This window comes from Propithecus coquereli, unplaced genomic scaffold, assembly GCF_000956105.1.
Source record: "Propithecus coquereli isolate 6110/MARCELLA unplaced genomic scaffold, Pcoq_1.0 Scaffold122, whole genome shotgun sequence".
In the NCBI taxonomy this organism is placed as follows: Eukaryota; Metazoa; Chordata; class Mammalia; order Primates; family Indriidae; genus Propithecus; species Propithecus coquereli.
In genome coordinates, this window is record NW_012136303.1 from 6,848,759 (window position 1) to 6,861,635 (window position 12,877).

The 12,877-nt window shown below is 50.6% G+C and overlaps 2 protein-coding genes across 2 annotated transcripts; both read left to right on the top strand.

The window, feature by feature from the left end:
* The first annotated feature begins 3,207 nt into the window (after window positions 1-3,207).
* Window positions 3,208-3,801, top strand: LOC105827574 (chromosome unknown open reading frame, human C20orf141). Its single transcript, XM_012665775.1, has 2 exons — window positions 3,208-3,473; window positions 3,567-3,801. Exons 1-2 carry the CDS (start codon window positions 3,208-3,210, stop codon window positions 3,799-3,801), a joined length of 501 nt encoding a protein of 166 aa, XP_012521229.1.
* A 547-nt stretch (window positions 3,802-4,348) lies between these two features.
* Window positions 4,349-5,047, top strand: TMEM239 (transmembrane protein 239). The gene is made up of 2 exons (XM_012665776.1): window positions 4,349-4,431; window positions 4,565-5,047. Exon 2 carries the CDS (start codon window positions 4,579-4,581, stop codon window positions 5,032-5,034), a length of 456 nt encoding a protein of 151 aa, XP_012521230.1. The 5' UTR covers window positions 4,349-4,431; window positions 4,565-4,578; the 3' UTR covers window positions 5,035-5,047.
* The last annotated feature ends 7,830 nt before the right edge of the window (window positions 5,048-12,877 follow it).

A 12,877-nucleotide genomic window follows, 5' to 3' on the forward strand; every position in this document is an offset into this window, starting at 1 on the left:
GAATCCGACTTCTGATACCAATTCTCTTCAGAGTTCCCAAGACCACCCTTGGGTTCAAAGATTCACAAGAAGGACTCACAGAACTCAACCAAGTGCTTACACTCATGGTTACATTTTATTACAGAGAAAGGATACAGATTAAAACCAGCAATGGGAAAAGGTGCTCGAAGCAGGATCCAGGAGATACCAGGCACAAGCTTCCAGTTGTCCTCTGGAAGTGGAGTCGTGTGGACAGCACTTAATTCTCCCAGCATGATACATGACAACATGCACAGAGTATTGCTAGCAAGGGAGCCCACTGGTTTTTATTGGGGGTCAGTCTCACTGGTTGACTGCCCATGTGGCTGACCTTAGTTCAGCCCCTCTAGAGGTCAAGGTCCAAAGCCCTGCAGTAGAAATCAGGTCACTATCTGATGTGGCCCCAGGCTCCCAGGTAAACAAAGACATTTTTATTAGGCAGGATAGTCTAAGGACTTAGAGGTTACTTCCCAGGAGCCCAGCAAAAGCCAAACCGTTCTTTCAAATGTGCAGGGTTTTGACAACCCAGACTTGCTGAGTTAATCCTTCACTGCAGTGTATGCTGTTGGTGCCCCACTGATGCCCCCTTCACTGACTGGTGCCCCGACCCCTGCTATTGTAAGTTTTCAATGCTCCCAGGTCACAGCTGTCTGCTCTCTTCAAATGTCCTCAGCTGCTACGAGCTGCCTCACCCAGAAGGTTACACTTCTCAGGCACCACCTTCCCCCCAGTTTCCAACCCCATGCAGGAGCCACAGCCAATGACTGACACAGGGTACATGATGAGACTGAGTCTATGGTACAGTTCACCTTCCAGAGCTAGACTCCAGCCAAGACCACATCCTAGCTTAGCTCTTTCCCCTGCCCTGTCCTGCTTCCCTTCCCTCACTGCCCTGAACGTTTTCCTTCTGAGAGCACTCTCAATAAACCATGTGCATGAGAACCCCCATCTCAGGCTCTGCTTTTAGGAATTATGATCCAGCATCTGGCACAGTGCCTGGCACACAGGAAATAATGAATAATTGCTGAATGAAAAATAAACTCCGAGGAAGTCACAAATAGAACTCGCTTACAAATGTATGCAGAGCACCTGATGCATGGTGAAGCCTTAAGGAGCTTTAGTCAACCCCCTCCCCCCATTGCCCTACCCCTGCAATATGCGGTAGCCTTATCTTGGTGGGGTCATCAGGACGTGACACTCAGGTTTGCATGTCCAGGAATGCAATCTTGTGGATGCATCCAGAATTAATCAGGCTCAGGGGATTGGCAATCTTAAACCTTAATGCTAATTTGCTCATTTCCAAAAACAACTGGAACTTATGCCAAAAAAAAAAAACCCAAAAAAACAAAAAAACACTGGGATCTTCTGTTATACCGTGTCCCTTTATGGACAAATCTACACGTAAAGCCCAGTTGCCGAATAAGCAACAAGAGCCAGAGCAAGGGCAGTCAGTGGATGGTCCCAAGGGCCGGTGACAATGGCTCTATGGACTGCCAAGCCCATCACCCCCGAAGATGCCAAGGCCACCAGGCCTGAGTCTTTGGGCAGGGCCTGCTGGGGGCAAATATGCAGCCTGACTCTTGTTCTAGCTCCTCCTCTCCTTGGGGCTGTATGGCCACTGTCTCCCCTATTGCCACCCCCTTAAGTTTTCCTTAAAAGAATGATAATGAGGACAATGATTAAGTTCTCTTAATTATGACACATTTCCACTCTTACCTCTCAAGTCACTAACCTGAGATGTGCTGGAACCTCTGTAGCCATCACCCATTTACAAGTTATCAGTGGGACAGGTTTCTTGTCCAGGTGACCAATCCCTTCATTACATGTTCATTTTCCTCCCTAATTTGATTCTCGGAGAGGAACTATTTTTTTTTTTTTTTTTTTTTGAGACAGGGTCTCCCTCTGTCTCCCAGGCTGCGGTGCAGTCATGTGATCATAGCTCACTGCAGCCTTGAACTCCTGGGCTCAAGCGATCCTCCTGCTTCAGCTTCCCAAGTAGCTGGGATTACAGGGTGCACCACCACACCTGACTCCTCAGAGGGTAATCTTAACCTCCAATATGGGGTCTGCCCTATTTCTGGAACCCCAGTATCTGTAACACCTCCCACACACTGTAGTGCTTAGGACACCTAAACAGCCCCCTCCTGCCCCGCCCCATTTAGCAGTCACGTGGCAGCCCAGCCCCACAAAGCCTCAGGTGGCTCTGTGGCAGAGCCTGTCTCTACATTCCAGGATGGGCCGGTGCGGTGGCTCACGCCTGTAATCCTAGCTCTCTGGGAGGCCGAGGCGGGCGGATTGTTTGAGCTCAGGAGTTCGAGACCAGCCTGAGCAAGAGCGAGACCCCGTCTCTACTAAAAATACAAAGAAATTAATTGGACAACTAAAAATATATGGAAAAAATTAGCCGGGCATGGTGGCGCATGCCTGTAGTCCCAGCTACTCGGGAGGCTGAGGCAGAAGGATCGCTTGAGCCCAGGAGTGTGAGGTTGCTGTGAGCTAGGCCGACGCCATGGCACTCACTCTAGCCAGGGCAACAGAGCCAGACTCTGTCTCAAAAAAAAAAAAAAATAAAAAAATAAAAATAAAATACATCCCAGGACGGCAGACCTGGAAAATCCCCAATAAGGGCCCACAGGCATCACTCCACTCTCGTGGAAGAGAGCTGGGGACAGAGATATTGAATGACTTGCCCCTGGACACGCATCTCTGGGAACTCACAGGAAGAAGAAAGAAGCCTTTCCTTCCTTGGACAGATGCCCAAGTAGTAATGGGGTTAGAATGCCTTCCTGACAACTCAGATCCCCACGGGAGGGCCCTAGGGCAGAGAATTAGCAAAGGGAAGAGGGTGAGTCTTAGTTCTCAGAAATCCCTGACTTCCTGGCTAAGCCCCACCTAGGCCATCAGCTGCTTATGAGGCCAGACCAGCAGCAGTCCCCTCCCTTCCCCAGGGCCCCACCTGGCAACAGGTCACAATGCCCCAGCTGCCCAGTCCCAGAATGGCTCACCAAGGTGGGAGGAGGTGAGGAGGGCTTGCTGGGTGGGTATGTGGGGAGGGGGACATTCCCAAGGAGTCCAATTCCCCACTCTCTGAGCTCAACCTTGAGTGTCTGCCAGGGCGCCACCCCCTCCCACACTCCCACCACCATACTCCTTCCAGCACTGCTCTTCTTGTCACCTCCACCTCCCTCAATGACTCGGCTCTGCTTACCCAGGCCCAAAGCCCTTGAAGACCCAATGCCAGTTCCTCCCAGGGGCCTGGGTGCTGGGGAGGGGTCGGGTAGTCCAGTGCATCCATGTGTGTCCCCCCGTGACCCTAGCCGGGCCCAGCTCCTGGACAGTGTCCTAGGGCTGGGGGCACTGGGACTGACGATTCGGGCAGTCTTTTCCATGGCTGGTCCAACTCTGCTGCTGCTGCTGCTACTGGTCAGCTTCCTCGCCTTTGACCTGCTCCATAGGTAAGTGGGTGGCAGCCTGGCAGGTGGCTGTGGCAGGCAGGTGGGCAAGTGGTCTACTTCCCTAAGCCCAGCTGCCACCCTCTCTCTCCACAGGCCTTCAGGTCCCACCCTGCCACCCAGACTTCTCACAAGGGGCCAGAGTCAGGGGGCCGGCGAGGGCCCAGGACAGCAGGAGGCTGTCCTCCTACCAGCGGGGACAGTCACTGGACAACTCAGCCTCCAGGATGCACTGCTACTGCTGCTTATGGGACTGGGACTACTCCTGGGAGCCCGCGGCATGCCTGCAGCCCTGCTTGGTCTGGCTTTCTGCCTGCATCCTTGGGCCTGAGTGCCTCTCCAGAAACACTGTGTGCCCTCCAAAAATACATTGGCCATCCTCTTCCTCGGGACTCCTTTCTCCATCCTGGCTGGGCAGGTGGGAGGTTACCCCTTTATTTCCAGCCTAAACCTCAGGGGACCGCTGGCCTCTTAACATCGACAGTGGATACCTGTGTCTGAGTCTCACAGCAGCAAGAGGAGGCAGGATACAAGACAGGGATCCCAGGGCAGGACATAGTAGCCATCTCAGAGCCTGGGGTTGGGGGCAGCCATTCTGGCCTCCTCTGTGGCAGAGTATGAGGCTCCAGAGAGAAAGATTTGCAAGAGAGTGGGATGGGATGGATATCAGTCAGCAGGGAAGGGACAGGGATCCAGGGAGGGCTCCCACAGAAGCACAAGAAGCTATATGTGCCGGCCTCACTAGGCTCCCCTGCCAGGCTGGAGGGTCCATGCAGAAGGACTCAGGTGAGCCTCACACACTGCAGTGGCTTCTCTCTTGGTAGGACCCCACCCAGCCCGGGTCACAAAGGGGCTCCCCTGGGGAGGGTGGGAGTGGGTGCGAGTGAGGGCTTGGATGGGGCTGCCCCGCCGTCCTTGGGCGCTGCAGGAAACAACATGACTTAGGTGACTCTGCCCAGAGGTAAGTCCCAGGCCCCAGCTCTCAGCTCCAACCCACCCATGCTGGCGCCCTCCTGACCCCTGCACCCCCACCTGCCCTGGGGTCCCAGGCATCTCCAGGGCTGCTCCTGCAGCTGGCCTGGCCCTCTCCCCAGGTGCACCAGCCGTGATGCAGCAGCCGCCAGTGGAGACGGATACCATCGGGGCCGGTGAGGGGCCACAGCGGGCGGTGCCCTGGTCAGCCTGGGTCACGCGGCAGGGCTGGGTGCGCTGGTGGGCGTGCCACGTGCCCCCAAGCTGGGTCCAGTGGTGGAGCACCTCGGGCTGGCGGCAGCCGCTGCAGCGTGTGCTGTGGGGTCTGGAGGGGATACTCTACCTGCTGCTGGCGCTCATGCTGTGCCACGCACTCTTCACCACCGGCTCCCACCTGCTCAGCTCCTTGTGGCCCGTCGTGGCCGCGGTGTGGCGCCACCTGCTGCCAGCTGTCCTGCTACTGGTGCTCAGCGCCCTGCCTGCCCTCCTCTTCACAGCCTCCTTCCTGCTGCTTTTTTCCACACTGCTGAGTCTCGTGGGTCTCCTCACCTCCATGACTCACCCAGGCTATGCTCAGGACTTGGACCAATAGAAGGGCAATCTCATCCCACTGCCTGTGTTGTTGAGCCCTGGCCTGGGGCCTGAGGCCCCAGGGGAGAGGGAGGACAGCGGGACCAGGGGCTCCTGCCTTAGCAGGCCCCAGAATCACAGTCCCTAGCATGGGTCAGGGCGTGTGTGGTGTTGCTGGAACCAGCAGGTAGACTGGCCTGGCCTCTGGGCACTTCGTCAAGTGATGCTGCAGATGCCTGGTGTGAGGCACCAGGGACTTTGAAAAGGGGGGACAGGACAAATGGCTTAGCCAGGGGCAGAGCTTGGCCAAGCCAACGTCGATGTGATGACAACACTGCAGCCCTCTTAGCAACTGGCAGCATCTTCTTCTCGAAGCTTCTCAGCTGTCTCAACTTCAGACTCACTGAGAACTTCTACCTGGGTACCCCCGGACTTGCCATTCCTCCCACCAACTCCCTCTTTCCACTTCCAGGAGAATGCCAGACTCTAGGAAAGGCCCCAATGACAGAAATCTGGCTGGGAGAGGGCTCACCGGAGCCCATGAGACCTCAACTTATCTCTCAAACCTCACAGCCCAGGCATCCCCCAACTTCCTACCTCCTGCCTCAGTCCAGATCCCCAAGTCTGAGAAATGGGCCGAGCAGGGCAGTGAGTTTCCCAGACAGTACCTACTCACTCCTTAAGAGGCCCAAGGTCTGCTGTGAAAAACGAACAAGTCCCATTTCACCCACCTACACAATGTGTGGTCGTGGCTGATTAATCCTTTTCAGCCTCGGTGTTCAGTGGCTCCCTCCCGTGTCATGCGGTTCTTGTAAGTCAAAGGCAATATCTATTTGTGAAGCACTTTGTAAAGACCAAAACACTGTAAGATGTTGTTTTGAGCTCCAAGGAAAATCTGTCAGCTCAAAAGATTTTTTTGCCCCTGAAGGCTGCTGAAAGAGCAGACAGCCTCCCTAGGCTTTCACAGAAATGCTCTGTCTTGGATAGAATTTTGGCCCTAAAATGGGAAACAGAGGTTGGATGGGTGTGGACAAGATGGAAGAGGCTGTGTGCCATGAAATCTCAAAATGTGCAGATGTTGAACTCTTCTGATTGTGAAATGCTTGGGCCTGGGGCTTGGTGCCAGGAAATGCTTGCACAGCTGTGCGAGTGGGGAAAGCATAGCCACAGGGTTTCCAAACCTGCCCCAGCAAGCTGCTTACAGCCCCAGAAGGGCCTTGGAAGGTGGCGTCCCTTGATGCCCTGGATGCTGGCCATTTGCACACCCGCTGACCCCTCCAAATGAAACATTGAGTGATCAGTCATTACCAAGTAAGGTACGTAATAGACAATTTTACCCATAGCTGAGACCCACCCACCTGACCCCCACCCAATCCCTGGCCATCCTCAACTCCTACCTAGTCCTGATCCCTACTCTATATCTAACCCTAAAATCCCTGCTCCTGAAGTGCTGGCCCCAAGGTCCTCTCTCCTACCACCTAAATATTCAGGCTCTGGGAACCAACCACTAGAACCCTGGTTCATTTTTGCCAAAACCCACTTACTAGAGAGTTTCCCATCCCTGCCTGCCACTGGTTAGATTCCTTCAGCATCGGTGCCTGAAACCCAAGGACCAGTCCTTCCTTTCTGTTTCTTTGTAGTTCTCCCTACAGTATGGTCTGGTAGCAAGGGCAAGGAAAGACATGGAGATGACATGCCTTGTGGTTAGCATGGGCTTTGGGGTATGAGCCGAGGCTGGGCTTGAATCCCAGCACTGCCATTTCTAGCTCCATGGCCTTGGTGGAAATTGCTAAACCTTCCTGAATTTCACTTTCCTCATGGGTAAGACGAAAGCAAGAACACCTGTCTTAGGGCTTCTGTGGGGCTCCTGGCATGCGGGTGAAGGACCTGGACCAACTCCTAGTACCACAAATTACAGCTATGCCATGACTATTTCATTTTAGAGATGAGAAAAGAAGTCAGGCTCAAGACAGACACGTGCCAGGGACTAGGCCAGGCCATCTGAGTCCCACTGCGCCCTAACAGCCTACTCAAGGAAAAGAGAAGGAGGCTGAAGGAAACACAAATAGCCTAACTGAAGACCCCCTGGCTTCTCAAGAGCTCCTGTCAGGGATAAAGCCCAGGCCTGGGGAAGTTATGAGTCAGAGCAATCCAGATGTGTGGTAATCTGAGGATTCAGGGTCCTCCATGGTGCGGGTGGAGATCGGGGTGCCTGGCCTGGACCCATCGCTGACTTGGCCGTGCACTGCTGGCCAGAGATGTTGCTCTGAAGCCTTGGGTCCATTCAGTCAAGGGAGAGAGGGGGTTTGGGCCCAGATCTGATGCATTGGTGGACAGGATGCAGGCAGGAGCAAGGAGAAGGCTTTCCTCCTTCCCACATAAATATATATACATTTCGCCCTCCTGCCCTGCTAGTGTGGGGTAAGGTGGTGTAGCCAGACTGGACAGCAGATGGGCAGTACTCATCAAATTAGATCAACACATGCCATATGACCCAGTAACCCAAAATAAATTCTCACAGATATCCATAAGGGCCTTGCTCCTCATGGAAATGTGGTCGTGGGACCAGCAGTATAGGCATCACCTGGGGGCTGGTTAGGAATGCAGTCTCAGGCCCCGCCCAGACCGGCTGGATCAGGGCTGCATTCTAACAAGATTCCCAGGTGATACGCGTGCACACCAACATTGGAGAAGTGCTGCAGAAGGGGATGTGCTGGAGAATGGTTATGGCAGTTATTGGTGGGGGCGGGGTAGGTAAAGGAAGGGTAAACCAAGGCAGATGAGCACCATCAAGAGGAGGCAGCAGTTAGAAGGGACAGAAGCAACAGGGAGCAATCTTAAAATCTTAGCATCGAGTGAAAAGAAGCTGGATGAGAAAGAATACAATTCCTTTCACACAAAGTTAAAATGCATGCCAGCAAAACAAGACACTTTTTGGGGGGCAAGAACACATAAAAGCAAAAGATAAACAGAATGGAATGGACAACTCAAGGGAGCAGGCAGATGAGAGTGGGGTTAGAGATAAAAGTGAATAAAGTGAGGGATCTTGCAGACAGGAAAAATGACAACGCCAACGAAATTCCCGAAATTCCTTTAAATGTACAAAAAAGTCTTCCATTTTAGAGTTAAAGACTTAAAAATGCAAGCCTGGGGAGAATGAACATGCTGGAATGAGGGAGTTCTAAGCCTTTCCGGTTTGGGCCAGGAAGAGTGAGTTGTCCCACTGGCCTCAGTGACCCGGGCGGCTGGGTGGATATCTTTGCCTGCCCTCCCCTCCCCCACCCTGCAGCCCGCTCCGATGCGGTTAGAGTGGGGCTGGGAATCCAGCAACCTGTTTGGCCTGGCCAGAAAAATAATCAGGTCAGGCAGGGCATAAGGAACCAGAGCGGAGGAGGTGTCAGTGGAGAGGGGCCTTGCTTCTAAGTAGAGCGGGGACCCGCAGCGGCATGCGCAAATGCTGGGGGCGCACCTAGGAGCGGGGGCACACAGTCCGGCTTCCCTTCGCCCCAGGCAACCGGGAGCAAGGAGGAGCGGCCGGGACGCGGGAGGGCCCGGGAGGGCGGCGTCAGGGGCGCACGCTGCTGTGGGGTCCCCGGAAGGAGGAAGCCGTGCGGCGCCCAGGGAACTTCCAAAGGCCGGCTGCGGGAAGCCAGGAGGGGACACTTTCCCTCAGACTCGTGGGTGCAGAGAAGGCGGAGGCTATGTTGGGGCTGAGCGAGGCTCGGGGTGGAGGGAGCGGCTCATGGGGCCGAACAGTCAGCCGCCACAAGGAAGGCGGGAGGAAAAGGGGTCACCAGGGAGAGGGAGGCGGCCTGTGCAGAGCTTGCGGGACGCCCAAGAGCCAGGGGCAGGGGGTGGGGCACTGAGGCGGGGTCCCCCCGCACGGAGGCTGAAGCGGCTACTCTGAGGCGGGGGAGGTAGCGGGTTGGGGGTGGGGTCCCTGCGCCGGAGACACCAGAGGCTGGTAGCGGGGTGCGGCGCCCTGAGGGCATCGCTCTCTCCCCCAGGCCCAGGTGCGCGGGACAGGGACGAGGGCGAAGGCTGGAGGGCATCGAGGCGGAAGGGTTGACCTTGGGGCAGAGGGGGACGGACGAGAGTCTGAGGCTGGGAGGGAAATCCCAAGCCCAGCCCCAGATCGGAGGGTCGTGGATATCACACAGGCAAAGCGCTAGCGGTCCGGGAGCATTGAAGTCCCCCGGAATCGCAGCACGCGGACCCAGCGACCGACAGCGCACGGCGCGCCCCCTGGCGGAGATCTCCGGCTCTGGCAAGGAAGAGTCACCCTGGGCTGGGGAGGAGAGGAGAGGAGGAGAGGGGTAGGGGAGCAGGGGAGGAGCGGAGGAGTATCCCCCAGGCCTGGACACCGGCACTCGGGCATAGGGGGCAGAGCTTGGAGCCAGGGAGAGCCATCTCTGGCCCACCATCATCACAGTGGCAGCTTCGCTCACTTCACACTCCTTGCCCCAAATCTCTGGTCTGGGTCCCCTAGCCAGAGACCCAGGGGCCTCGAGCGCAGACCTCCTGAGAATCCTGGGGAAGGAACAGCCCAACATAGCCGGCTTGACAGTGACTCCAGCCCAGCCCTAGTCTGATATACCATTCCTCCTGGGGTAAAGAGCCGTCTTCTGTGAGGTTGTCAGAGTCTCTGGATGCAACCAACTTTGGACAAGTTATTAATACTATCTTTTTCTGCTGAGCAAACATTTTCATCTATATTCTGGCACTAATGCTTACTTCCTTTGTACTGATTTCATATCTTTCAAATATATTCCATCTTAAAAATAAAAGAACTCGATTTAACATCTGTTGTTTCTACCATATTTTCTGGCCTGTGTCTTCAAATGTCTAACCCCCCAAATATCAATTTTTTAAATTGATATGTGATATTATACACTTGCAAAATATTTGTAACATATACGAAAGTTATGAAGCTCTCTAAAAGAAATTGCATCAATCTAAAAGGCAGAGGTTATCAGGGTAGGGCCTCTTCCTGTGCGTTCCTTATCTTTCTGTGCAAGCTGGATTCCCAATGAATACAGAATTGCTGTTCACAGGCTCCTTTGACTTGATCCTGATTTAAAAGAAATTGCTGGCTGGGTACGGTGGCTCACACCTGTAATCCTAGCACTTTGGGAGGCCGAGGTGGGAAGAATTGCTTTGAGGTCAAGAGTTCGAGACCAGCCTGAACAGGGGCAAGAACCTGTCTCTACAAAAAATAGAAAAATTCAGCCAGTCAACGTGGCTCACGCCTGTAATCCTAGCACTCTGGGAGGCCAAGGTGGGAGGATCCCTTGAGCTCAGGAGTTCAAGACCAAGCCTGAGCAAAAGCGAGACCCTGTCTCTAAAAAAAATAAAAAAACAAAAATAGAAAAATTAGCCAGGCATGATAGCGTGTGCCTGTAATCCCCAGCTACTTGGGAGGCTGAGGCAGGAGGATCGCTTGCGCCCAGGAGTTTGAGGTTGCTGTGAGCTAGGCTGATGCCACAGCACTCTACGCCAGGTGACAGAATGAGATTCTGTCTCAAAAAAAGAAAAATAAAAGAAATTGCTTCTATGTTTCCACCATTAAGAATTATGTTTACTGTAGATTTTTGGTAGTTAACTTTTATCCAGTTAAGAAATTCCTTTCCATACCTAGTTCACTAACAGTTTTGATCATGAATGGATGCTGAATAAAATTGCTTTTTTTGCATCTATTATGAGGGTTATTATTTAGTGAATTACGTTTTTTTCTTTTATTAAATACTTTTATGTTTCAATATTAAACCATGCTTGTATTCCTGGGGAAAAAACATCCTGATTCCCTTTTGACTGACATATAATTCACATATACATTTTACATACAAGTAAAATATACGAATGTTAAATGTATAGCTCGATGAAATTTTGCCCACGCACGTATGTGTGTGTGTGTGTGTGTGTGTGTGTGTGTGTGTATCCATGTAACCATGACCCAGGTCAAGATATACAACTTTTCCATCATCCCAGAAAGTTCCATTATGCCCCTTCTCAATCAATACCTCCCCCAAAAGGTAATCCCAATTCTGACATCTGTCACCATTGGTTAGCCTACTGAAATCATACACAACAAAATCATCCAAAATGTACTCTTATGCCTGGCTTCTTTAAGAGTACATGTCTGTGAGCTTTAGCCATGTTGTTGCATTGATCAGTAGTTTGTTCTTTTTTTTTTTAATTAGTGTGTGGTATCCCACTGTATAGAAAGACAGAAATTTATCCATTCTCCTGCTGATGAACATTTGGGTTGTTTCCAGGTTTTGGCTATCATGAATAAAGCATCTAGGAATACTTTCGTTCAAGTTTTTTGGTGGACAGATTCACTCATTTCTTTTGGAGTGGAACTGTTGGGTCATAAAGTATGTAAATGTTCAACTTTAGTAAATGCTGCCCCAAATTTCCGAAGTGATTATACCAATGTACACTCAATTTCCACTGCTTTTTTTCAGCCTCTCCACCTAATTTGTTTGGAGTTTCTGCTCTTTTCTGGTTTCATCAGACATAGTATTTGCATTTCTGTTTCTCATTTTCACTTTTGTTTGGCTGATTTCTGAGAGGAGGAAATACTATCTTTATCACCTTCAAACTGCACAACTTCTTTCCTTTTAAAAACCAGGACTACAAGGAATACAAAAACAACTAATATAACTCACCACATTATCAAGCTAAAAAAAGATCATTTCCATAAACACAGAAAAGGCTTTTAACAAAACCCATCATCCATTCCTGATAAAAGCTCTCAGCAAACTAGGAATAGAAGGAAATATTCTCAACTTGATAGAAGGCATCCATGAAAAACTTTCAGTTAACATCATACTTAATGGTGGGAAAACTACATACTTTCTTCCTAAGATCAGAAACAAGTATGTCCACACTCAACGTTTCTATACAAGTTGTACAAAATGTCCTAGTCACTGCAACAACACAAGAAATATAAATAAATGGCGTACAGAGTGGAAAGTAGTAAGTATAACTTTCTTTATTGGCAGACAACAGGATCATCTACGCAGAAAATTCAGTAGAATCTATTTAAAAAGCTACCAGAATTAAGTAAATTTAACAAGGTAATTAACATGTGTACATGCTCATGATTATAAAGGCAATATATAAAAATCAATTTACTTCTCTGAACTAGCAATGAACAATAAAAAATAGAAAATTTTTAAAAAATAGCATTTCCAGTAACAGAAGCATATGAGCACTTAGGGATAAATCTGACAAAAGATGTGAAACACCTGTACACCAATGACTACAAAATATTGCTGAGAAAAATTTAAAAAGACCTAAATAAGTGGAGAGATATACCTTGTGCATGGGGTCAGACATGGGTCAGACATACTGTTAAGATGTCAATTTCCCCCATATTGATCCATATATTCAATGCAATCACAATGGAAATCCCAGAATTTCATAGAAGTTATGAGCTGATTCCAAAACTCACATGGAAATGTAAAGGACCAAGAAGAAGCAAACTAACTGATAAAGTAGAACAAAGCTGAAGGATTAACTGATTTCAGACTAATCATAAAGCTACAGTCAAGGGAGTGTGGAATTGGTATAAAGATAGACAAACAGATTAATGGAACAGAGAGTCCAGAAATAGATCCACACACATATGGACAAGAGAGTTTCAATGAAGGTGCAAAGGTAATTTAGTGGAAAAAGGACAGTCTTCAAGAAATGGTGCTGAACCACTGTATATTCATATTAAAAAAAAATCTCAATTTACACCTCACATCATAAACAAAAATTAACTGTAAATAGATCATAGACTTAAATATAAAACCTAAAACTATAAACCTTCTAGGAGAAAACACAGAGGAAAATAGTTGTGACTTTGGGTTAGG

Bases quoted from the DNA above. Each gene is read 5' to 3' on its own strand.
- LOC105827574 (XM_012665775.1), top strand. From the start codon at position 3,208: ATGACTCGGCTCTGCTTACCCAGGCCCAAAGCCCTTGAAGACCCAATG. The intron at 3,474-3,566 runs GTAAGTGGGTGG...CTCTCTCCACAG, and splicing joins GCCTTTGACCTGCTCCATAG to GCCTTCAGGTCCCACCCTGC.
- TMEM239 (XM_012665776.1), top strand. From the start codon at position 4,579: ATGCAGCAGCCGCCAGTGGAGACGGATACCATCGGGGCCGGTGAGGGG.